Below are 24,121 nucleotides of genomic sequence, written 5' to 3'. Positions count from 1 at the left end.
GTATTTCATGTTCGGAACTTTAGTCCATTAATAATTCAATTTGTTTTTCATTTAAAGCACATTTGTACTTAAATCATTGAATTGCTGCGCAAAGACTTTACAACAGCAACTTCCTAATTCCATAAAAACATGATTTTCATCCTATTTCAATTGAATTATGTTCTCCATGTAGCCCTTTAATTAGCTGCTTTTATTTTATCGGTCTTGGACATGAAAAGAGGTTCCCTGTAGCAGCCAAGTAAAACATTGGATGCACCATACTAGCAACAGATACCAGGAATATGGTAGTAGGGACCAGTACACAATTGGAATCGAGTTTCTTAGTAGATCTGTAATAACTCAATATACCCACTGAAATGTAACACAGCAACGTGAGGATTGAAATGGCGCCAACAGTTTGAAAAGCTCGCTTTTTGGCAGGATGTAATTTATCAGTTACAGGCCCCGATGTTCTGAGAGCTTTCAGAATAGCGACGTTGGACCATACCATTGTAATCGCCAAGAGGCCCAATACGGTGTACGCTAATGTGTCTATTGCCACGTACGTACCGTGTTCTGCATAAAGAACTTTGATTAGGGCAGGAGGCACCGCCAAAAGCCACACCGACAGCGCACAAACTTCCCTGCATCTGTACTTTTTCAACAGTGGGTAGAAGGTGGGATGGATCACCGCGATGTACCACTCCAAACAGATGAAGGATAGATTCATGGGCCCTCCGACGACTACATACACAGACAAAAACCGAACCAGTTGTAAATGTTTCCACACGTTGTAAAAAACGAGACAAAGGTCTACCAGGGACAGCAGGTATTGTAGGCAATGGAAAATTGCTAAATTTATATTGAGGACGTCTGTCTTCTTTGAGTGAAAGGCAGTCCACAGCAGTTTTGCAATCAATGGTGTTCCAACGAGGACACTGAAAAGATCACTCATTGTGACCAAAGTCCTATATAACGTGTTTTGACAAAGGGTGGTGTTCAGAGTGTGACGTTGGAAGTTACGTTGGAACGTTCCGGTGTGATTGTAAAACCAAACTGCCAACTCCTCCATCTTCTCAGGTCCTTTGGGCTGAAAATATAAGCCACTCGTTAGCTAATGATCAAAGAACACATCGTGGACAGTGCACACAGAGCAGACAGACGAAAACACGAATGCAATGAGCACATTCTATTGCCTGTGTCGTAACCAACATGATGTCCCACGCTAGAATATTGAACTGGCTACGTTAAGGAAACACATTAATGCTTACCAGGTCCCAGTGATAAGCATTAACCGTGTTAGCGGGGTAACCACGCTAGAATATTGAACTGGATACGTTAAGGCATAAAATCAATGTTTACCCAGGTCTCAGAGGTAACTATATAGACATGTTAGTGTGGTAACAACATTAGTTGTGTGAGACTTACCGGGTCTCAGTGTTATGCAGTGACAAAGTTAGAATATTGACATGGCTATGTTAAGGAATCACATCAATGCTTACCAGTTACAGAGGGTGAAGATATTCCCAAGTTTCTCAGATCGCTACTGTTCAATGATTTTATAGAAGGTTGATGAGGTGTTTGTGGGGATAGTCAAACATTAAAAAAAACACAGGTAGCACATGAATCAGATCTGATTTACATGATCTCACTCTGTCATTGGGACAATAAAAAACAGGTGTTAGTCAAAAAGGCGCCGGCCACACAACGCTTTTGGTAGGCAAAGGAAGAGATATACAAACAAATGTATGGAAATTCGAAAGTAGTCAGAGCAATACAGTGGGTTGTTGTGATAGCATTCATTTCTTTCTTCATATAGTTTATGTATTATAACAATTATCAACCACTTTGAACTTCTGGCTCACGGAAGTATGAAAAAACTATGTGAGAGAGTGAGACAGAGAGAGCGAGACGAACAGATAGACCTTAACATACGCTGTTTAGCAGTTGGAATTGTCTGTAGCTATGATCTGATGCTGAAAGGATACGTTGCCTCATTCCCCCAAGCAACAGTAACGACAGACAAACAAAAACGGGGGTATATGTTGGACCACTAGCCACCCTGGAGTCTATCATGAATGTCCCCTCAGTGTGGACAATACAGTATGCTTAGGCCTCTATACTTGATAGATTTTATTTTATTCGAAAAACAAAAACGTTTTACGCATTTGCCAAGCTGACGTTGCAGTGAATCAGTTTTGTATATGTTAAATAACATGTTGGTCTTTGTGCTAGGTCTGTTACCGTGGTTACAGCCCCATGGATAGGCTACTATCCATGGATAGGCCTACTATTTGCCCCATGGATAATCTCAGATCCAGCCGTCCTATGTTATATAAAATATCATCTCTCCCCCAGAAGTTCTGCTAGAACTTATAGCTTATAATGGACTTGGTATAGCTCTCAACCTGGGGGGAGACGGTTTCTTGTTTCGTTACGATATTGGACCGAAGAGACACTGATTCGCGGTATCTTCAAACTACTATTGTCGATCTGTGAAAAGGGTCCACTTGTGACCGCACATCACTGGAGTGCAGTACTACCGCAGACCACCAGGGTCCTCCACCTCCGACACAATCTCACAGCACCAGCAGCGATGGCAGAGCAGGAGGCATATTGTGCCCAGTGGGGTCCTAACTGGCATCGCTCTCTTCTTATAATTTTTTGTTAATTGCATTGATTAAACGTCTGTTCCCACATATTGATCTTGAGTCAAATGTTAGCTGCCCCCACTGTGGATATTTTAAATCAGTTTTAAGATCAGTATGTTTAGAACCAATGTTTCTTTCTATTTATTTATTATTTCTGACACTTTGTTGTTTACTTGTCGTTTGCTACTGCTTACTTTTTATCCCAATGAACACTACCTCACATATCAAAGAGTTGTATTCTTTATATAATCCTGAACAGTCCTGGACAACCACAGGCATACAGACACAGACACAGACACAGACACAGACACACACACACACACACACACACACACACACACACACACACACACACACACACACACACACACACACACACACACACACACACACACACAGGATGTTCTGTTTGAAATAACACATGAAAAAAGGCAAGCTGTATTTTTTTTGTTACAACTGTTACAAAAAATCTGGTTGATGAGTCAGCAGACCTATTTCAATCTATTTGAAGAATGGAGATGACTTCTGTTACCGTGGTAACAACTGAGCGTGCATGTGTGAATCTGTGTGTGTGCGTGCGCGCGTGCGTGCGTGCGTGTGTGTGTTGGTCGGACCGTTACAAAGAGAATGGAATCTAAAGTAATTATAAAAAATCCCTGCTGGCAGTTAACAAGTCATTATTTATTGTTATTTGCTTATTGTATTGACAATATTAGTGAGACAGTACAAGTCGAAGAGAGATGGCTTTTTATTTATTTTGTATTTTTATACAATGCACAAATCGGTTCACAAGGCATAATTCTCAGACTACTTTCCCAACCTTTCCAGTAAACATTTCACTATGGCTTTGTCATCATACATGGATTAAGACTCATAAATAGACATAAATATCCAAACACAACTTTGGAACTCCGGTAGGTCTGAATGTTTTAGCCTCAAGGGGGAGCCATCGAGCACCCCCAACCGATAAACGAACCACAGTATGCGGGTGCATTATATCATAGCAACGCTAGGATTAACGAGAGAAAAAAAGAGCACATGCATAGAATAAATATGTTGGTAGAAAAATGATGAAGGAAAAAACGAACATTAATTCATATATATATATATATATATATATATATATATATATATATATATATATATATATATATATATATTGCTTCTCACCATCCGTAATTTTTCATTGGAATAAAGTTGTGCGTCACTATCAAGATTGTTAACGCATACATTCTTCCAAAGACGCTGTTGCAGCTGCTGCTCATTGCATAGCTTAGGTGGATTAATAATAATCAAGCTTTTTGTCAAAATTGAGATGATTGCTTCCGCTGATGTCTATTAAGTCCATTATTGCTGACGCAGAACGTCTACCTGGAAAACACGTTATTTACAAGCTGAGGAACGAAAAATGTGTGTACCAACCATCAGGCTTGCACACTGGTTTGAGTATCCTAAAACACTGTACAAAGTACTTCGGCAGATTTCTTTTGGGTAATATCTTACAGCTAATTTTGGCTATAGTTTATAAAAGGCCAGGTAACCACGGAGGATGAGTTTCATGTTGTCACATCAATGTTAAACCTAGCAGTGCATATTCTTATTTTGGTAAAGTACATCTGCAGTATTTGTTCATTTTTGTACAAGGCACTAAACCTGTGGCTTAATTACTCTGTAGTGGTTAAGCGCGCAGCGTTGAGAGGGAATGAAGGAAAGAACCTAATAACACAAACTCTCTGGCGAACGGGTTCAAAACGACAGACTGACGTCCCAGAAAAGAATACAATTTTAGTTCCAATGCGTCACTCCTGTTTCCGGCCCAAGGCACCGTGGCTATATTTTCATTTTCTAATGTCTGAGTGTAATGCCAGCTATGCAAGCTGGAGTACTGCAGGTATATACAATGTTTAATTTACAAACAGAGAAAAGAATATCTCCCCAAGTCTCCCCATCCCGTTCTTTCTCTCAAACACACACACACGCGCACGCACACACACACACACACACTTGGTCCACTAAGAGTATACTTCGGGGGTTGAGGTGCTACCTACCTGATCAAAGTATCTAAAAACAAGGCAGTGAATACAAAAAGCTTTATGAAACACAAGGCACACACCTGGTATTTCTGAACGTCTTTGTAGTTGTTGTATTTCCTGGATATTCTGTTGTTTTCTGAATGCTGTAGTCCGAGCACACAGGGCACAGTATATTTAGATACTTTAGTTATTTTGGGGAGCGGCGAGGGGGGAAATATTTGTGTGTTTCCCTTTGTTTAGGTGTTGTTGTTCTTGTTTTGTTTCCATGGGAACAGGAAGCTATGCGTTGCTGTTGACGGAGATGCTGGACAGGTCTTTCCTGATGATCTCGTTGACTGTGAAAGAGAAATAAGGGAAATGATTAAAATGTTATTCAAATACAATACACTCTCTGGGCTGATATTCCTTTGTGGGACAGGAGTGTTAAGAAGCTGATCCAAAAGTGCAAAAGATGGGTGATCGTGAGTAAGAGGAATCGCCCCTGGAGTGTGTCTGGAGAAGCCCCAGGCAGCCGGCCAAGATGGGGGAACCCTTCACCCAGACCCTGACCTCTCTCGCTCCATCTGCAACCCAGAGGCATGGAGCAGCATCAAGGGAAGCCCCACATCCTCCTAATTGGGTGTTTTTCTGTCCAGGGCCTCTTCTGACCCTCCGGAGCCGACCACTTGTGCTGTAACTTCCTTCCCGAGTTGCTCTAACTTCCTGCCGCGGTACTGGTGAAGGGGTGTGTTTCTCCTTACAGTTCAGCCTGGTCCCCAACGAGAACCCCTTGAGTTATTTACAAGTCTTAGTGTAACGTGTTATTAACGCGAGTTCTGGGACAGAAACTCTGAAACGACGAAAATAATTTGACTCAGGCCCCCAAAAGCACAACCTCCGCAAGCAGATCTGTGGGACCTACAAAAAAAAGTTTCAAATCATGAAATACGTACTTCACTGTACATTTTATCAACGCCATTCCCAGGCGTGCGGCACACCACACATTCCTTGTAGTCCTTTACAGCCCTTAAGCAAGTCTAAGAGTCAGTGAAGCTCTGCTGGCAGATTGATTGCTATTCATAAAGGAACAGGCAGGAGCAAGGAGTTTTGGATCACTTGTGCGGGACAGCAGTATCACACAAACCTGCCATGGAAACACACGTTCAACATTTTTTATACTCATGAGGACGGGGTGCAATTTACAGCAATACTGCGCCAGGGCAATGACGGTATTCATGTTTGTTTCAAGCCCTCTAAAAATCCTAGAGGACCAGGTGCAGAGAAGAAATGACTTACTAGCATATAAAAGCTCCACCTCAGTGCTTTGCCTTTATCTGTGCAATGCATCACAATGATGTTGCTTCCAAAATGAATATTTTTTGCGCTTAGTGTTGCATGCTAACAAGCATAGCATGCTAATCGCTAACGCTAATCAGGGGTTTCTAAACGTGTGGAATTTGGTCTCGGGTGCCTCGCATCTGGTGCTGAGAAGAACTAACCCTCTTCTGGGGGAAGAGAGGAGTCCATCTTCCATTTCACCGCCATCAGTAGCGCCTGCTCTGAATATAACGGTTAAGATCAGATCCTGTATATACAGACACGCCAAATACTGTGAGGCAAGCCACCGTCCGAAAACCAAACACGGCCAGCAGCTGTGCTAACTGGGGGAGTCAGGAGGTGAGGAGAAGGAATTACAACCGCAAGGAGTGAATGCCCGGGCCCTGTCCCCGCCCTCTTTAATTTTCGGTAATTTCAGCGACCGTGTGTTGGTTCTCCCAGCAGGCGGGGGCTCACCGAGAACCCGCAGACCTTCAGGGCTCTGTTTGATCTGGCCCTGACTCTCCCAGCATCTGGAGAAGGAAGGACTGATTTTCTTGGATTTTTTTTATTTTTTTTTTAATGGGGCTATTATCACTCTGACTTGAATAAAGGTGGGATGGGATGGAGGAGGGGGGGGGGGGCTGGATAGATTATCAAAATAAAACACTAACTAGGTTACAGGATTCCCCTTAGTCACAGGTCTGAGGTACTGGGTTTGATGCCCGAATAGCAACACCCTGCCTCTGGGCATTGTGCACGAGGTGTAACCCCTACCTGCACTGTCCTGAATGACGTCGAGACTTATGTCACTTGTTCCACATCTTGTTGACCACTTCCTGCCCGGCAACGGCTTTGTGATTGGCCTATGTACGGGAATGCAAGTATTCCTATTTCCAGTATGTATTTATATTCTTTGTATGTATATGGAGAAATGAATTGCCCTAAACAAGGTCAAATGATTTATAACTGAAATCGGTTTGAAAAAGAGAAAAACAAATAAAGGGGAAGAAAGAGAGAAGGAAAGAAAGAGTGTTGGAAGAGTAGAGTAGGGAATGTCACCTTCCCCTGCCGCTGACACAACAGCCACTGTTGATAGACCGTTACCATGGCCTGCTTTTCATTGGGCTGCTACATTTGATGCGAAGGATCTAATTGAAAAAAGAGAATCTATCCATTGATCGTGTAAGCGTGTTTACAGGCTGTTTGTCCACAACAAAGAGCCGGAAATAGCCCCTGGACAGCACATTAGTGTCAGGAGGCGGTGGTCAGATTGACTCGCCCAAGAGGGACTCGAGAGATACAATGCTACGCCTACTGCTTTGCTACTCAGCCACGCTAACAGTGTTTGAAAAAAATAATAATTAAAGTTGATCTTGGTAAAGGACTTAGATCAAATGCAGGGGAAATGAATACAATAATATTTCTGCAGAGTTCTGGTTATACCATTATAATAGCAATGATAATATATCTTGTTATTTATGTTAGCAAGATTTATCATAACAGCATCTTGCTAACAGGGCCACAAGGGGTGTTTTTTCTGGATACATCAGAAAACGTCAGTTTAGGTAGCCTAACATTATAGCTATATGTGAAATCATACATCATAGTAATGTAGTTCAATGTTGCTGTTTATTGATACAGCCTGCTCAAAAAGGAAATCCAAAGAATTGGGACAAAAGCACTGCAAATTAATTCCCCGTATATGTGTGAAGTCAACACCACCGCTGTCAAAGGCCAAAGTTAGCGCTCAGCTACTGGACGCTCCTATTTGTTATTCTACGAGTCTGGCTTCACAAACCGTCGCTCAAGCGTGAAAAAACAAGACAAAAAAAATTACTGGGCAACATCCACTAATCCAGAAACCCTACTTCCTCTGCCGCCAAAGTACAGCAACAGCTGGCGCTTGCTGATAGCCCCTGGTGTGGCGGGCAGGAAACCCCTGACGAACCAGGAACCTCCAAACAATTAGCTTAGCGGCAGCAGCGAGCGCTACACTGTTCATTAACGATGAGTTTGAATGCGTGTCGAACACAATCCGGTGGTAATAACCGACCGGGCCTCTCTCTCTCTCTCCGCCAGCTCTCCCCCCCCGTCTCCCCCCCCCCCCCCTTTCTCGACACAATGCTCCAGGTACACCACCGATAAATAACTATAAATATCAAGGAAAGGCTGGGAGACAATGGGGGAGGAGGGGGAGGAGGAGTGGGGGGGGGGGGGAGGCTCGAGACAGGGGAGACGGGGGGGGGGCGGGGGGGGGGGAAGGGGGAGCCGAGAACAGCTTATTGGCCTGACAGGCCCCCGTCCAGGGGCCGGGGGACTCTCTTGGCGAGCGTAGCCGAGGCACCTACTGAGTTACCGCTCGCTTGTCCCTCAGTGCATTTCTATAGTTCAGTCATCTATTGATTTAATACATTTCGTTGTATTTTAAATATATATTTTTATACTGGCTTTCATCCTAGCTTTCCTTGGGAGTGTGCCGTAAGTGAATGTTAAGAAAGAAATGTCGGTGGAGTCTGCGGAGAGCATAACTATTTAAATTGAACTGGGAGATGGTGATTATTATGAAAAGTTATGAAAACAACTTTAAGCGCTACTGTTTGGAAATGCATTGAGATAAAAAACGTAAAAAACCCTTGAATCTGTTAACTACTATTCTCATATGGTCACTACTTTTAAATAGTTCATTATTCCATCTATTTTTCAATGCCATTCTTTGATTGAAGACCATTCCATTTAGTTTAGGTGTTTTTTCCCCCAAATTGAAAATTGTGTTCAGAACACTGCAGTTGATGCACATCTCTGGCGTTGGTTGCTGTGCCCTGCAGGAATCAAAATAGATTACGACAAACCCTAAAAATACGACTTCGAAATACTATTTGGCTCTCACTCGCTCTATTTAACATCCTGATTATTTTCCTACCTCACTACCGAAACAAAACCTCAGAACCCTGGGATGTCGAGCGTATGGCTCCTGCTTTGAGCCAAAATGGCAGCATTCGAAGAAATAAAACAAACTCTTGAGTCAGCAGCAGACTTTATAGGCCTGACTCCATCTCCCTCTGCCCCTGGAGATGTCGAGGGGAGACCCTGTAGCTTCTCCAACTGGTGAACTCTAGACACGATTTGCTATTTCTTTCCATTGACAAAGAAATGTGTCCAAATAACGTAGAAGAGAAAAAGATGAGTGCAGGGGTGAAGGGGTCACTGGTGAGGACGAGGACTAGTCTGAAAAAACAGAGCGAGTGAGATAACGCTGATGTTGAAAAATTAAAGGTCAGCTGTTTTGCTCTCGAAAGGAGAGGGAGAATGTTCTGGAACTTCCCGTCCTGGTTTTGTAAGCTAACGGCTAACAGGATAGATCATTTAACATTATTTGAAAGGAGAGCATTAGAGTGCTTTATTCAATGCTTGTTATGCCACGCAAATATGACGTTACTTTACAGCGCCGGGAGAAAATAAGAGCTCTCAAAGCTTTCAAGGCATTCATTCAAGGTGCCATCAATCAATCATAGATGACATTCGGAAATAATGTGTAAAATGTTTTACAGCTGCTGTAGTAAAAGCACACACACACACAAATGTCACACAGAAAAAACGTTTGGCGACTCTCCCGTTTCATGACGAGAGCCATAACGACCATGACCGAGACAGAGTCAAAGACCTCACCACACCTGAGTGAAACCATAAAATAACCCTAAAGAAACACATCCAGCAGCTCTGGCCTGGAGCGGGGACCGGAGCCCTGGGCTATAAGAGGCCCTCCGAGGTGCCAACCCAAACAGAGCGGGAGGCCGGCCCTATGAAATGTACCTCCTTCCTCCGCACGGCAACATGTATTCTTCCACTTAATCCATTACTTTAAACGCCATCCCCCAGCATTCGGCATGGAGATGCGGTCGGGGACGATGGCGGCACCGCAGTCTGGGCCGAACTTCAAATTAAAAGCCTCTCCGGTGGCTCCGGCAGGCGTGCAGGCAGGCAGGCAGGCAAGCAGGCAGGCAGGCAGGCAGGCAGGCAGGCAGGCAGGCAGGCCGCTCCTCTCTCTCCGCGACCGAGACGGGGGTCTCACAGAGTGTCTCCGAACGCACAACCTTCTGGAGGAAGTGCTTCATAACCGCCGCCACCTCCACCTCCACCTCCACCTCCACCTCCACCTCCACCTCCACCTCCACCTCCACCCCCACCTCCACCTCCACCTCCACGGCCTCCGTCATCACCGGGAAGCGCCGGCCAGATTGGCCAGCAGCAGAGGGTAGAAGGAGGGGAGGAGGTGGGTCACAGATCAAAGCTCAGAACGGCTCTCTCCACCGATAGCTAGTGGTGAGCCCCCCTTACCCCCACCACCACCACCACCTCCACCACCACCACCCCCACTCCCTTCATCTGCACCACCCAGGCTTCCCTCCCCTTGATTCGGGGGCCAGGCCTTGTTTTCGTTGGGTGGGTACGTGGGTGGGTGGTTGCGGGTGGTGGGCGGTGGTCTACCCCTGGGGTGTTGGGGGGGGGGGGGGGGGGGGGGGGGAGAGGGTCATTTATCCCCACTTATTTGAAACCACTGCAGAGCCAAGCGGGAGTGGGGGTGGGGGCTGAGACCCAGAGACGGTGAGATCATGCACTCACCCCCCCCCCCCCCCCCCGGCTGCAGTCTGAGGAGGGGTAAGTACACACGGAGGTGAGCCCGGCTCGGCGCTCTGGGGCTTAGCTTGTTAGCGGCGGCGCGCGGACGCCAGGTCATCCGGGGGACTTTGATGCTAACCGGCGTGCTAATCACCGCCCGGAGCCACGGCGGTCGGGGGAAGAGACATACAGATACGTCTACTAGAACATACCCTCAGCTCTGTAACCTCACCGGGAGCCACAGGAGGGTTTGGAGTAGGAGGAACGCAAGATATTAATACAACTGCCTATTGAATTAGAGGTATGATGTTTGGTTTAAATCGGTTTTCGTGTTTTCTTTGTGTGTAGTGTCTGCAAAAGGTATTAGAGTATGGAGCATGAAAAACTGAGTTTTTTAGCCAAATGTACAGGGAGAGGGTGCAGACATCTGATGGAGCACCGTGTGTTAGGCGGCCCTGTTAAGTGACCCTGAAAGGTGGAATTCTAAGGGGACCCTGAAGGGTGACCCTCTAAGGGGACCCTCTAAGGGGGCCGTGTAAGGTGGCCCTCTAAGGGGGCCCAGTAAGGTGGCCTTCTATGGGGACCCTGTAAGAGGGCCCTGTAAGTGGATCCTCTAAGGGGGCCGTGTAAGGTGGCCCTCTAAGTGGGCCTCTAAGGGGGCCCTCTAAGGGGGCCCTCTAAGGTGACCCTCTAAGTGGATCCTTTAAGGGGGCCCTCTCAGGTGGCCCTCTCAGGGGCCCGTCTCCACTCACCGTCGTCCAGGTACATCTGGTCCAGCTCCTGAGGCTCCTGCTTGATGCTGAGGGCCAGCGGTAGGGGCCCGCCTCCACCCTCTCCGTCCTGCGGGGGGGCCCGGCCTCGCTCCGGCCCCTTGGCGGGCTGGCTCTGCTGGGGGCCCCGGGGGCTGGCGGCGGGGCTGAGCCTGGAGGGCGGGGCGGGGCCGGGGGAGAAGGGGGCCTCGGGCCCCGTGGTGCCCGGGGTGGAGGGCTGCGACCCTGGGGAGGACGAGGCACTGCTGGGGGGGTAGAGGCCGGAGCCGGAGTAGCGCCCGGGCGTCTCCTGGATGATGGAGACGTGGGGGGGCCCGGCGGGGGACCGGGGCCCCGGGGGGGAGAGGCCCCTGGCGTGGAAGGGCGTGGAGGGGGAGAGGTCGTGCAGCTTGGGGCTGGTGCTGGGCGAGGAAGAGGAGGAGAGCGAGGAGGGCGGGGCCCGCTGCTGGCCCACGGGGGCGGAGCTCATCATGGCGGGGGGCGGGGCGTAGTAGGGCTTGGGGCCGCGTTGGACGCACAGCAGGGGGGCGTCGTAGTCGTCCCGTGGCTCCATCTTAATGGTGGGAACTGACGGAGGAGGAAGAAAAGATGAGCACACATGTGTTGCTAACTCCACCAACACCCCCACCCTCCCTCCCACCACCACCACCGCCACCACCACCATCCCTTCACCCGGTCCCTCTCTGACCCCACCCCTCTTCCCCGAGGCCACTGGGAGTGAGTGAGTGGGCTCGTGGCTTGGATACCTACGGCCAAACAAACACAGCGGCTCAAAGAGTCTCTGTGTCTGGGCTCCGCGCGCTCCTCCCCGCCCCAGCTCCACATATTCACAAACCCAGCGAAGAGAAGAAGAAGAAGAAAAAAGGAAACGCATAAATGGATGAATCATCAAGCGCCGGTCGACTCCAGCTGCTGCTCTAATAGAAACGAGGCCTTGTTTTGTTTGGACGAGGCCACGCCGCTAACGACCTCTTCGGCGTGTCGTGTAAGATGTGCTGGCGGCTGGCGGCGACCGAAATGATGAATTAGGGCACTTTGGTGGTGACGTGGTGGACGGGACTTGTTTTAAAACCTGTCACAGTTATTAACGGAAATCTTTCAACTCAGCGACATCGCGTATACCTTTTTTTTTTTTTACCCATGTGATTTTAACTGACCAAGAAGAAAATGCGATCGATATAATTTTTTTGGAGACGGGGCTAACCCTCGAACAGTTCGGAGGAATGCGGTGATTTAATCGGTCTGGACTTTTTCCGAAGTCCAGATGATCCTAAATCCTTCCCTCCCATCGTCTTCTTTTCGTGCTCAACGACTCGGCCACCCATCGGGATCCCAGCGTAGACGATGTTAGACACTTAAGCTCTCTAAACGGAGGGAGCTTCAGCGGGCTCGCAGCGTTTATGACGAGACATCAATCTTAAATAACGAGCGGCCCACGATGCTGATCCTTTAACGTCCAGATGACGGCCTAGACGACGTCCCCCCGTCTCCACCCCGCCGTTGAGCCCCCGGTCTCTCGGCACGCTGACCTGGACCGCGTGTGTGCGTTTCATGACCTGGCGGTGTCTGGTTTACGCTTTATAATCTGGAGCATGTGCTCGGATGGAAGTTGGATGAGCTTGAAGCGGCGGAACTCCAGTTGCTTTATTGTTCTGACCGTCAATCCCGTCAAACTTTCTTGGAATTTGTTTGGCTGCCTACTGTGAACGTCTGTGTTTTTCTTTGCTTTATCGACGCTTGCTGATGTTTGTCTTCACTTGATTTAGCTCTCTTGGGGTTATATGTCTGTTTCTCAAAAGAGAAAAAAATGCCTTTGACAGGGTTCTCTGCGTGGCGAAAGCAGACACCTCAGAAGGTAGAGCGAGTTGACTTGAAACCGGAAGGTTGCGAGTACAATCCCTAGCACCTCCTAGCTGTGTGTTGATGTGTCCCTGAGCAAAACACCTAACCCTAACTGCTTCCTACAAGCTGGCTGTCAACCTTGCATGGTTTACTCCGCCGGCCCGTCGGTGTGTGAATGTGTGTATGAACTTTTGTAAGTCGCTTTGGATAAAAGCGTCTGCTAAATGCCCAAACTGTAAATGTAAAAAAGACCATGTTTAAGATGTGGGTAAAGTCAGTTGAATGATTGAGACGGTCTGGAACACCAAAACATGTCCTCCTGGGTCACATGAGTCGAACGGTGTACAAGAGTACAAGCGCACCTCCAGTATCAATACCAACACTCTTTCATGGCCCAACAAGAGGGGGCACAGAGGGGCCACCGACAGATGCAACAGGTTTATAAATAAGCGGGAAAAGATGCCACAACACCCCAGAGAGGGTGAATGAGCGCTACGCAATACGAGAGAGAAGAGCCAACTGCCGCCATGACGATATCCGAGCGTCACAGGGACTGGTACGAGGTTCAAAAGTTTAAAGACAACACAAGGGCTGAATGATCGCGGCTCAGGGAAATCGTTATGCACCTAATGCTGTGCTAATTACCCACTCGATCTGTCGGAGACCTTCATATGATTGGAGCTAATACACACTCAACGCTGAGGGAATCTATAGCTAATACACACTTAGCCCTAAATGCAGCAGAATAGCGCTATAAAAATAGAGAATAGACACTCAACGCTAATGTCGCTAATAGCCACTCAGGGTTTTGGAGACTGTACTACAGCCAAGAGATGATCAGCCCGTGTTTGACCCTAACGTACCAAACAAACACACAGCCAGTTTTTCTTACCCAGTGAATAGACACTCAATGTTTTGGCAAAGCTGATATAGCAAATAGCGTATTTATTTTTCTTCAGCTAAGAGCAGCTCACCAACACTGAATAACTGAATATGCTAATGTCGTGCATACGCATTTAGTGTAACATAGTCCGACATTCATATAGTTTATTGAGTTTTCTTAAAAGGACTCTATTGACTCCTTTAGCTGATGCTTTCATCCAAAGCATCTCACAGGAATGTTTCTCAGATAGGCCTATTAGTCATCCAGGAGAAAGTAACCCTCATCATTCATCAGCTGGACGTCAAACACCCTCACCAACTCTAGTGCCCTGCCTTAATTCACCTAATATACGAGCAGCCTGTTTTCGACCGTGCTGAAGCTAACAGACACAGCATCATGCCATTTCCCCCCCCACCCCTCTCCCTCTCTCTCTCTCTCTCTCTCTCTCTCTCTCTCTCTCTCTCTCTCTCTCCTCTCTCTCTCTCTCTCTCTCTCTCTCTCTCTCTCTCTCTCTCTCTCTCTCTCTCTCTCTCTCTCTCTCTCTCCACATGTCTGCAGACACTGAGCAGACTGGCTGGTCCCGGCTCCCTGGCACTCGGGGAGAGACAATGCCCTTCTTTCTCAGGAGCACTAGCGGAGAGCGCGCCCACAGGCAGGCTGAGCCAACGCGGCCTGAATCCCTTCTTTGAACCACCCACTGGATGCTAGCTCCCAGGCCGCAGCGCAATTAGCCGTGGTTTCTGCCTCCCAGTGGGCGGGGCTGCGCTTCTTTCTGGAGTGTGTGTTTTTTTCATATACACAGTCTGGCAATAGAGTTCCTATACCCGTTAACAGGCCTTTCCCAGGGTGCCTTGCGCCCCACCCATTGGCCTGTGTGAATTGACTGCAGCGTCCCTTCACTAGGTCCAGGTATGGAAAAAAGAACAGAATTTTATGGAGATGGGTCCGGTTTTTTCTTAATAGCGTTGCTTTGTTCCTCCCTCAGAAAACCACCAGACACATGGAGGAACACGAGGCGGTTGATTGAAAAAAACAAAAAACGTCTGTGTTTACAAAGTTTTGCCCCAATTAGCTTGAGAGAGGAGAGAGAGAGAGAGAGAGAGAGAGAGAGAGAGAGAGAGAGAGAGAGAGAGAGAGAGAGAGAGAGAGAGAGAGAGAGAGAGAGAGAGAGAGAGAGAGAGAGAGAGAATAAGCATTAATGAGAGAGTGGGTGAGCTGGAGGTCAAGGGGGCCTTCCTTGTATTCTGAGTGCCCACACGGTTCGTCTTCGACTGACAATAATAACTATGAACCTAGCTTTTGCTGAAAATACCACAATTATTTTAAATGCGTCTTAACCAGCCAAAATAAAATCCATGTGGGGGGGGGGGGGGGGGGGGGGTGAATCTCACTTAATCGGTTTGGACTGTGCATAGCTTCGGCAGGGGAAGAGTTTGGTCGCAGAACAGTGAAGTGGACCCCGTACTTTAGGTCTCTGCTGTCGTAGGAATGAGGGACATATTCACCGTTGGCGGGGACGTAGGTGAAGCGCTGGTACTGGCTCTTTTTCCTCTTGCCGTTGCACACGTAGAAGTTGACGGGCACCGGCGTGGAGATCCTCTGGTTCCGGTAGGGCGGGACCTCCACCAGGATCGAGGTCTGATGCAGAAACACAGTCGACAAAAAAACGCTGTCATTGTCATTGTTTCACTTCTCTCTCTCTCTCTCTCTCTCTCTCTCTCACACACACACACACACACACACACACACACACACACACACACACACACACACACACACACACACACACACACACACACACACACACACACACACACACACACACACACGGGGCCAGGAGAACAAAGAGATTAGCATTAGCAGTGTATAGCAAATGAATCTTAAAACAACCCAAAAGAAAGCGGTTAGCGTGCTGACGGCGTGAAGCGTTCTGGGAAGAGCTGGGGGAGGGGGGGGGGGGGAGTGGGGAGGGGGGCGGGATACGATAGGTCCTCAGGTTTTGGGTGGTCGCAGGAGGGACTGAAAGGGCTTTCATCGCGCCAAAGTGACAGTTGGTTGACGGAGGAGCGGTCAGCAGTGGACCGTTTGGACGAGGGGAGGGGGGGGGTGTGGGGGTGTGGGTTCAGGAGGGGGGGCGGGAGGGGAGGTCAAGACCAACGGGGGAGCTAAACGTCTCCCCCCTGATGGGAGAGAGAGGAGCCAGAGATAGACTGTAAAGGGAGCTTATTATAAATGACGGTGGCCGGGTATTCTCGCCGATTACCTGGAGCCGGTAGAGTTTATGGTTCCCAGACAGAGGGTCACGCTGGGCTTAGTTCAGCCGCTGGCTACGGCATACCACCAGTGGGCCTGCCGTCAGTGTGTCCTAACACCTCGGTTCATGTTTTCTAATGGCTGAGGGAATGCGGGCCCTTAGATAACACTGATACTGCATGAGCACTGCTGATACGCTGATACTGGCTTTTGGTCCTGTGTGTGTGTGTGTGTGTGTGTGTGTGTGTGTGTGTGTGTGTGTGTGTGTGTGTGTGTGTGTGTGTGTGTGTGTGTGTGTGTGTGTGTGTGTGTGTGTGTGTGTGTGTGTGTGTGCGTGTGTGTTTCTGTGCGTTAGTTCCTATGCAGATGTGTGTGTGTTTATATGCGTGTATGTGTGTGTGTGTGTGTGTGTGTTTGTGACTGTGTGTGATGTGTGTGTGTGCGTGCTGTGCACGCATACATATGCGTGCTTGCAGCCAGAAGCTGCACATATGTTCAATTGTATACGGATATTTACGTGTTCTTTGACATGTGAAAGAGTACATGTGTTTTCAGGTATGTCTCTGAATGTGTGTGTGTGTGTGTGTGTGTGTGTGTGTGTGTGTGTGTGTGTGTGTGTGTGTGTGTGTGTGTGTGTGTGTGTGTGTGTGTGTGTGTGTGTGTGTGTGTGTGTGCAGTAGCTGGAGAGGAAGTGGTCTATCTGTGTTGGAGTTCCCAGGGGAGTGGCGGAGCTGACATGTAGGGGTGAGAGCTGACACGCGTTCTATTAAATCACTGCCCTCTTCAAGACAAGTGAAGCCAGATGACACACTCGCCCTGTTTGTTTCACCGCCACTGGGCATGCTCAGACCGATGGTTCAATCACACCGCTTTCAGAGTAAAAGTCAACTCATTCAAAGTCCTTCAGAAAAGAGAAAGCTAATGGTACAGTGAATAAGGTCAATACTTATACTTAATAATATGCAAATTGTATTTAAACAACAAAAGTAATTGAAAGAAAGAAAGCAACGCAAGTTATGTAAGTAAAATTAAACAAAGGAATTGAGTTAGAATAAATCCTGAATTAAAAACATTGAAGTCCTGCACTGAACCCTTAGACTTTGAGTATAAAAGTATAATTTTTTTAAAGCCAATACTATTCTTTCCCACTCTGCTGAGGGAAGAAAAAAGCTTTCTATTTGAGTTCAGTTGAGTGAAAACATAATTTGTCTCGACAGTGGTGTGAACAAAAGTTAGCCTTTTTATGTGCTCCTCATTTAAACAGCATAAATCCCAGAGACTGAACTAATGTGTGTCTGTTTATCTAACTGTTATCTTTGTTTTTCGTGAATCTCCTTTCCTTGGCGAGCGTTGGCCTGTCCAGCACGAGGAAGCGGGGAGGGGGGAGGGAGAGAGGGAGGGCGAGAGGTAGGGAGGGGGAGAGGGAGGAAGGGAGAGAGAGACGTAGGGAGGGAGGGAGGGCGAGAGGTAGGGAGGGGGAGAGGGAGGAAGGGAGGGAGGGAGAGAGGGAGGAAGGGAGGGCGGGAGGTAGGGAGGGGGAGAGGGCGAGAGGTAGGGAGGGGGAGAGGGAGGAAGGGAGGGAGAGAGGGAGGAAGGGAGAGACGAGAGGTAGGGAGGAGGGAGAGGCAAGACGTAGGGAGGGAGGGAGGGCGAGAGGTAGGGAGGGGGAGAGGGAGGAAGGGAGGGAGAGAGGTAGGGAGGGGGAAAGGGAGGAAGGGAGGGTGGTAGGGAAGGAGGGAACAAGGGAGGGCGAGAAGGAGAGAGTGAGAGAGGGCGAGAGACTGAGGGAGAGAGGAGAGTGAGGAAGGTAGGAAGGAGAGACAGAGTATAGGAGGGATAGACAGAGAGAGGAGAGAGTGAAGGAGATAGGGAGGGAGGGAGGGAGGGAGGGAGGGAGGGAGAGAGGGAGAGGGGGAGTTGGGTGGGAGTGAGAGAGTGAGGAAGATACAGCGGCAGGGAGAGAATTAGGGAGGGAGAGAGGGAGGGGGGGAGTTGGGTGGGAGTGAGTGAGAGAGTGCGGGAGGGAGGGAGGGAGGGAGGGAGGGAGGGAGGGAGGGAGGGAGGGAGGGAGGGAGGGGGAGGCTTGCTGGGGATAAGGTTCCCGGTGGGGAAGGCTGAGGTGGAGGTCTGGGTGGCTGTGTAGCGTAGCAGCGAGGCTAGCCCTGGCCAGGGCTGATCACAGACAAGGCCCGGACCGTGTTTAACATGGGCCCCCGCCAGCAGCCCCGGGCCCAGGACCCAGCAGACAGATGGGCCCCTGATGTGTGTGTGTGTGTCTGTGTGTCGGTGTATTTGTGTCTGTGTGTTTGCGTGCACTTTTTTGTTACTGGGTTTTATTTTCCATGTACGTTGTGTGTGACAAGGGAGCATATGTGTATGTGTGTGTGTGTGTGTGTGTGTGTGTGTGCGTGCGTGTCAGTTTGTGTTTTTGTACTGTATGTGTGTGTGTGTGTGCGTTTATGTGTGTGTATGTGTGTTTGTATGTGTATGTGTGTTTGTATGTATCTGTGTGTATGTGTGTGTGTATGTGTGTGTGTGTGTGTGTGAGCAGACATGGGGAGCAGGTGCAGTACTTCATATGTAGAAACGCTCTAATCCCCTCGTCTATCTCCCAGAACACACTGCTCTACCTCTCCCTGTCTGTCTCTCTCTCCCCCTCTCTCTCTCCCTCTCTCTCCTTCTCTCTCTGTCTCTCGCTCTCTCTCCCTGTCTCTCTATCTGTATTTTACTCTCTCTCTCTCTCTCTCTCTGTCAGTCTCTAACGCGCTCTAACTCGTTCCTTCTATCAGGGATGTAGGGAAACAAAGAGACAGACAGACAGACAGACAGACAGACAGACAGACAGACAGACAGACAGACAGACAGACAGACAGACAGACAGACAGACAGACAGGGGGAGAGACAGACAGGGGGAGAGACAGACAGGGGGAGAGACAGACAGGGGGAGAGACAGACAGGGGGAGAGACAGACAGGGGGAGAGACAGACAGACAGGGGGAGAGACAGACAGACAGGGGGAGAGACAGGTAGAGAGACCATTTTTTCTCTCTGCTGCTCCCTCCCCTCATGGGAGAGCAAAAGAGAAGACGGAGAGAAAGAGAGATGCAAGGAGAGAGAAAGAGTGCAGGACGAGAGATGGGGCCAAACTGGAGCTCCAAGCAGCTGAGGGATCAACTCTGGAGGACTCTCCTCCTCACACACATATCCATCCCCTCCTCCACAAAAACATGAATAAATATTCCTAAATTAATATTTATATTCAATATCTGACAAAGAATGTGCCGAGATGGGACTCAACTTGCAGGAATACAGATGCTATCACAAAGACAGGCTTTATCTCTGGCCGTCGGCCATCTTTAGCGCTGCTAGGATTAGCGTCCGGGCTTAGCTCCTTGGCTAGGGTTAGCATCTGGGTTAGGCTAAACGTCTTGGGCTAGGGTTACTACCTTGAGTAGAGTTAGCCTCAGGGCTAGAGTTAGCGCGTGGGCTAGAGTTAGCGCGTGGGCTAGAGTTAGCATCTGGCCTGGGTCTTTGTCTGGGCGAGAGTTACCGCCTGGGCTGGGTTTGTGTCTGGGCTAGAGTAAGCATCTGGGCTGGAGTTAGCGTCCGGGATGGGTTAGCCTCTGGGCTAGAGGCTAACGTCTGGGCTAGCCCCAGGTGGACACTGCTCAGTGCACTCTCCAAGAACAGATGCTTTACAGATGGCTAGGGAAGGACACCTCAGGCTGGGCTGCTAGTTACTCCTTTGGTGGGCTCTCATACCCCACATGTCCATACCCACCTTACTAGTACTGTAATGGTGTGCATTAATGGTCTGTAGTGGCTGATATATGTTGCGTAGATGCTACTCCAAATCCACACACATCAACGTTCAGCTCAGTTACCTTTGAGTGTGTGTGGGAGATCCATCTCGTGTTCTGTGGGTCGCAGTGTTTTTCCACTGTGACAGCGTAGCCCTTTTGACTCTTACTAAGCGAAAGAAAATCGAATAAAGAATGCTGTACCTTTAGGGCAGACACATGGTGACCTCTGTGAGTTCACATATTTCTCACTCTTGGGCCGGTGTCATGGTGTGAATAGATCAGGTTTTGCACTCCTCAACTCTCTCATGCGATTCCTCCTTCAGGTCTTATTCCTTTTCCCAGCGGCTGTTTGGGAGTTTTTCCTCATGCTTAACGTGAGGGAGGAGAGTCAATTGTCTGAGGACGCGATGTGATTCATTGTTTGTGTTCTTTGCACCCGCATTTGAACGTCTGAGCAGAGAGACAGAAGTCTGAGGATATTATTAGTGGGAGAGTATTGTGTATTGGTTGGATCGATGTTCATAGAAAGTACAATAGAGCTTCAGCTCGAATAATATTGTGCAGGAGAATAAAAAAACCATTGTCTCTATACCCTGTGGATATCCATCAACGTTTTATCAGAATAGGAAATCTGAGTCTGGATTCAGATATCAGAATCAGAAATCCCAAGTAACAATCAGCAATAAAGATTCAGAAATTAGAATCAAGAGTTATCAGAAATCAGAATCAGCAATCAAGGATCAGAAATCAGAATCCGAACGGTGATCTTAGAGTGGTGTTACTCACAGGCTTGGCTCCATCTCGCTCCACCTTAGCCTCCGCCTCCCATACGTGGTGACCATCTGGGAACCGATAGGAGAAAACACTTACTTCATACAGAAACTGAAGAAAACAAACAGCATAGGCAACAAATCACAGAGAAATTAATAAAAACCAAATCAAGACACTTTGATCCAAAGCAACTTATTCAGACACAGGTCTTTAGGGAGCAGGTATTGGTCAGGGCTTCTTGCTTAAGGAGGCCTACAGGTTAGCCAGCATCTCTCTCTCTCTCCTTGAGTCTCCCTCACTCTCTGCGGGGATCAAACCTGGTGCCATCCCCCCTCTAGCCTGCATCTCGCTCTCCCCCCCCCCCCCCCTCCCTCTCTCCCCCCCTCTCTCTCTCTATACCAGACTGTCTAATCTCTCCTTGTCCCACAAGCCACGGAGCTCCTCTGAGAACCAGGGAGGAGGATGAGGTCATGTGTCTCCGCTATTATCTGTTACATCAGCACTTGGCTAGGAAGGAAAGGCTTCCAGGAGAGAGAGAGAGAGAGAGAGAGAGAGAGAGAGAGAGAGAGAGAGAGAGAGAGAGAGAGAGAGAGAGAGAGAGGAGATACACAGAGAGAGGGAGAGGGAGAGAGAAAGAAAGAGGGAGAGAGAGAAATGGAGAGAGAGTGAAAGAAAGTGGGAGAGAGAGAATGGGAGAGAAAGAGAAAGAGAGAGGGGGAGAGAGAGAAAGAAAGAGGGAGAGAGAGAGAGAGAGAGAGAGAGAGAGAGAGAGAGAGAGAGAGACAGACAGACAGAGAGAGAGAAACGGAGAGAGAGTGAAAGAAAGTGGGAGAGAGAGAAAGGGAGAGAAAGAGAGAGAGAAAGAGAGAGAGAGAGAAAGAGAGAGAGACAGAGCACTGACGGCTATCGCCAGGCTGTCATAGCCGCCGCCGCCTCCACCACACTGGTCCATGAGGTAATTTCCTGCGTCTGACTTACACCACTATTTCACTAATAACTCTATAAGCAGCAGGGAAGGACGGGGGGGGGGGGGGGGGGGGTTAGTTATGGGGAAGATGAAGTGAAGATAACACAGAGAGAGAGAGAGAGAGAAAGAGAGAGAGAGAGAGAGAGAGAGAGAGAGAGAGAGAGAGAGAGAGAGAGAGAGAGAGAGAGAGAGAGAGAGAGGAAACGACAGCTGACATTGTTGGTGGGTGAAGGCATCGTTGACGGTTCACCCCCGCTTGAAAGTTTATTCCATGAAACGAAAAAAAAAAATAGCACTTTAAGCCCCTTTAATCGAGCGTTAAAGTGTGGATGCAGTCTGTCGGTTGGAACCCGGAGGACTCCACGTCAAACTGCTCTCCGGGCGGCCATCAGCAACATGTCAGCACGTGGCTATTTATGTTGTTACTATTAAATGTCCCTTTTTTCGTTTTTTTAACGTCCGCGGAACGAAATTTTAACTCCACCTATGTCAGTAAAATGTTTCCCCTTCGGCAATAAAATGGGTCATAATAAAACGGTGCAGAAGAAGAAAAAATATAAAACCCTCAAGAAAAACACGTCCCGTTTGTTATTCTGGCACCGGGCGTCGCGGGTGAAAACGACATTTTCACGCTTTTGACAAAACTGAAAAAAAAAACGACAGCGGAAGGAACCTCGCTCCAGCGCGTTGTAACACCTCTGACATCATCCATAAGGCCCAGAGCAGACACAAACTCAGCCAGAAAGTGCAGAAAAAATGCCTTATAAGCCGTTATACAAGACACCCATTATTAATATACACATGTCTCTCCCTTGCCTACTTCTCATCCCCAACGAGCTGGAATACCGAGCTGGAATACCGCCCTGCTAGCGGGATTCGAGGAGCGTTCAGTTAGCAATGCATGAGCTGCCCTGCACTCTGAGGAGAGGGGCATTGTGGGTAGTGGGGAGGGGGGAGGAAGAGCTGTCGGGGGGGGGGGGGGGGGGGGGATCTCTCCCCAATGCGCACCCCGCACACACACACACTAAGATACACACACACACACACACACACACACACACACACACACACACACACACAGTCTCTGGGATTCCCAGCAGCTTTGGCAAAGACGTCAATCGACAGGTGGTAAACATGTTTGTCTCCCCTCATCCTTCTCCCACACACACATGCACACACACACACGCACACGCACACACGCACACGCACACACACACACACACACACACACACACACACACACACACACATACATAATACACTTTGTTTAATAAATAGATAAAATATTCAATGCATTGCTCCTCCCAAAGCAGGCAAACAATTTTTTAATCATCTGCTGAAGGCATTCAGAATGCAAAATATGCGGGGTGTCTTTACAGCCGAGCTGATAACCTCAGAATGTACCAGAACCTGTCCACATGCAGCAGCTCCACCACACAAGCTGCATCAACAACCAGTCCGAAAAGTACAGAACCAAACCTCAAACAACGACCAGCACCAGCAACGCCCCTTCCCCCAAAACCCTAACCATCACCACCACCACCACCACCACCACCACCCCTGCCCCAGCCCCTAACCACCACCACCACCACCACCACCCCTGCCCCACCCCCTAACCACCACCACCAAAGAGAGCTACCCCTGGACGTCGTCCAATAATATTAAAATCGGACAACTCGTTCGAAACCCACCCACCCACTCACTCCTCCGCACAAAGCCACAGCAACCCTAGAGACCTCCAGTAACCCCTCCCCCCTCCCCCTCCACCCTCTTAAACCTCCACCACCACCCCCACCTCTCTGAGCTTGGCACCTTCCCAGGATCTTTTCTTCTCAAGATGTGAATTCAAACGTTTCGTTAGCTGTGGTCTACACAAATCATTACCTTCACAGGGGCAGACATAACACAGGGCAGGCAATGACACACACACACACACACACACACACACACACACAGCGAGAGACACACACACACACACACAGAAGCACGCCCACACAGACACACATACACACACAAATGCGCACACGCACACAAACACACAGACACACACAAGCGCACACACACAGACACACACACGGGAAGCGGAGTGTATACAGTGAGATGGCAGCCGGTCTCGGGGTGTGTGTGTAGGGGAGGGTGGTGGTTTAGACAATATACAATACGGCTATTTGTCATGAGGTGGTTTATAAAAGGGAATGAAACGGCTCCTTGTGTTTCTTAATTGGGGCGGGGCCCGGGTTTGGCCCCCGAGGGC

General features: G+C 48.7%; 1 protein-coding gene across 1 annotated transcript in view; it reads right to left on the bottom strand.

The window, feature by feature from the left end:
• Window positions 1-2,877: 2,877 nt before the first annotated feature.
• Window positions 2,878-24,121, bottom strand: part of nfatc1 (nuclear factor of activated T cells 1) — a 28,690-nt gene continuing 7,446 nt past the window's right edge. Inside the window, exons 4-7 of the mRNA XM_056583433.1 lie at window positions 20,916-21,011; window positions 15,580-15,712; window positions 11,332-11,916; window positions 2,878-4,998 (exon numbers count right to left, since the gene is read on the bottom strand). Coding sequence (XP_056439408.1) covers window positions 4,943-4,998; window positions 11,332-11,916; window positions 15,580-15,712; window positions 20,916-21,011 — 870 coding nt within the window. The 3' untranslated portion in view covers window positions 2,878-4,942. The remainder of the gene's footprint in view (window positions 4,999-11,331; window positions 11,917-15,579; window positions 15,713-20,915; window positions 21,012-24,121) is intronic.

This window comes from Gadus chalcogrammus, chromosome 22, assembly GCF_026213295.1.
Source record: "Gadus chalcogrammus isolate NIFS_2021 chromosome 22, NIFS_Gcha_1.0, whole genome shotgun sequence".
Taxonomy (NCBI): domain Eukaryota; kingdom Metazoa; phylum Chordata; class Actinopteri; order Gadiformes; family Gadidae; genus Gadus; species Gadus chalcogrammus.
Note: the sequence above shows the minus strand (reverse complement) of the source record. Positions and strands in the feature narration are given on the sequence as shown.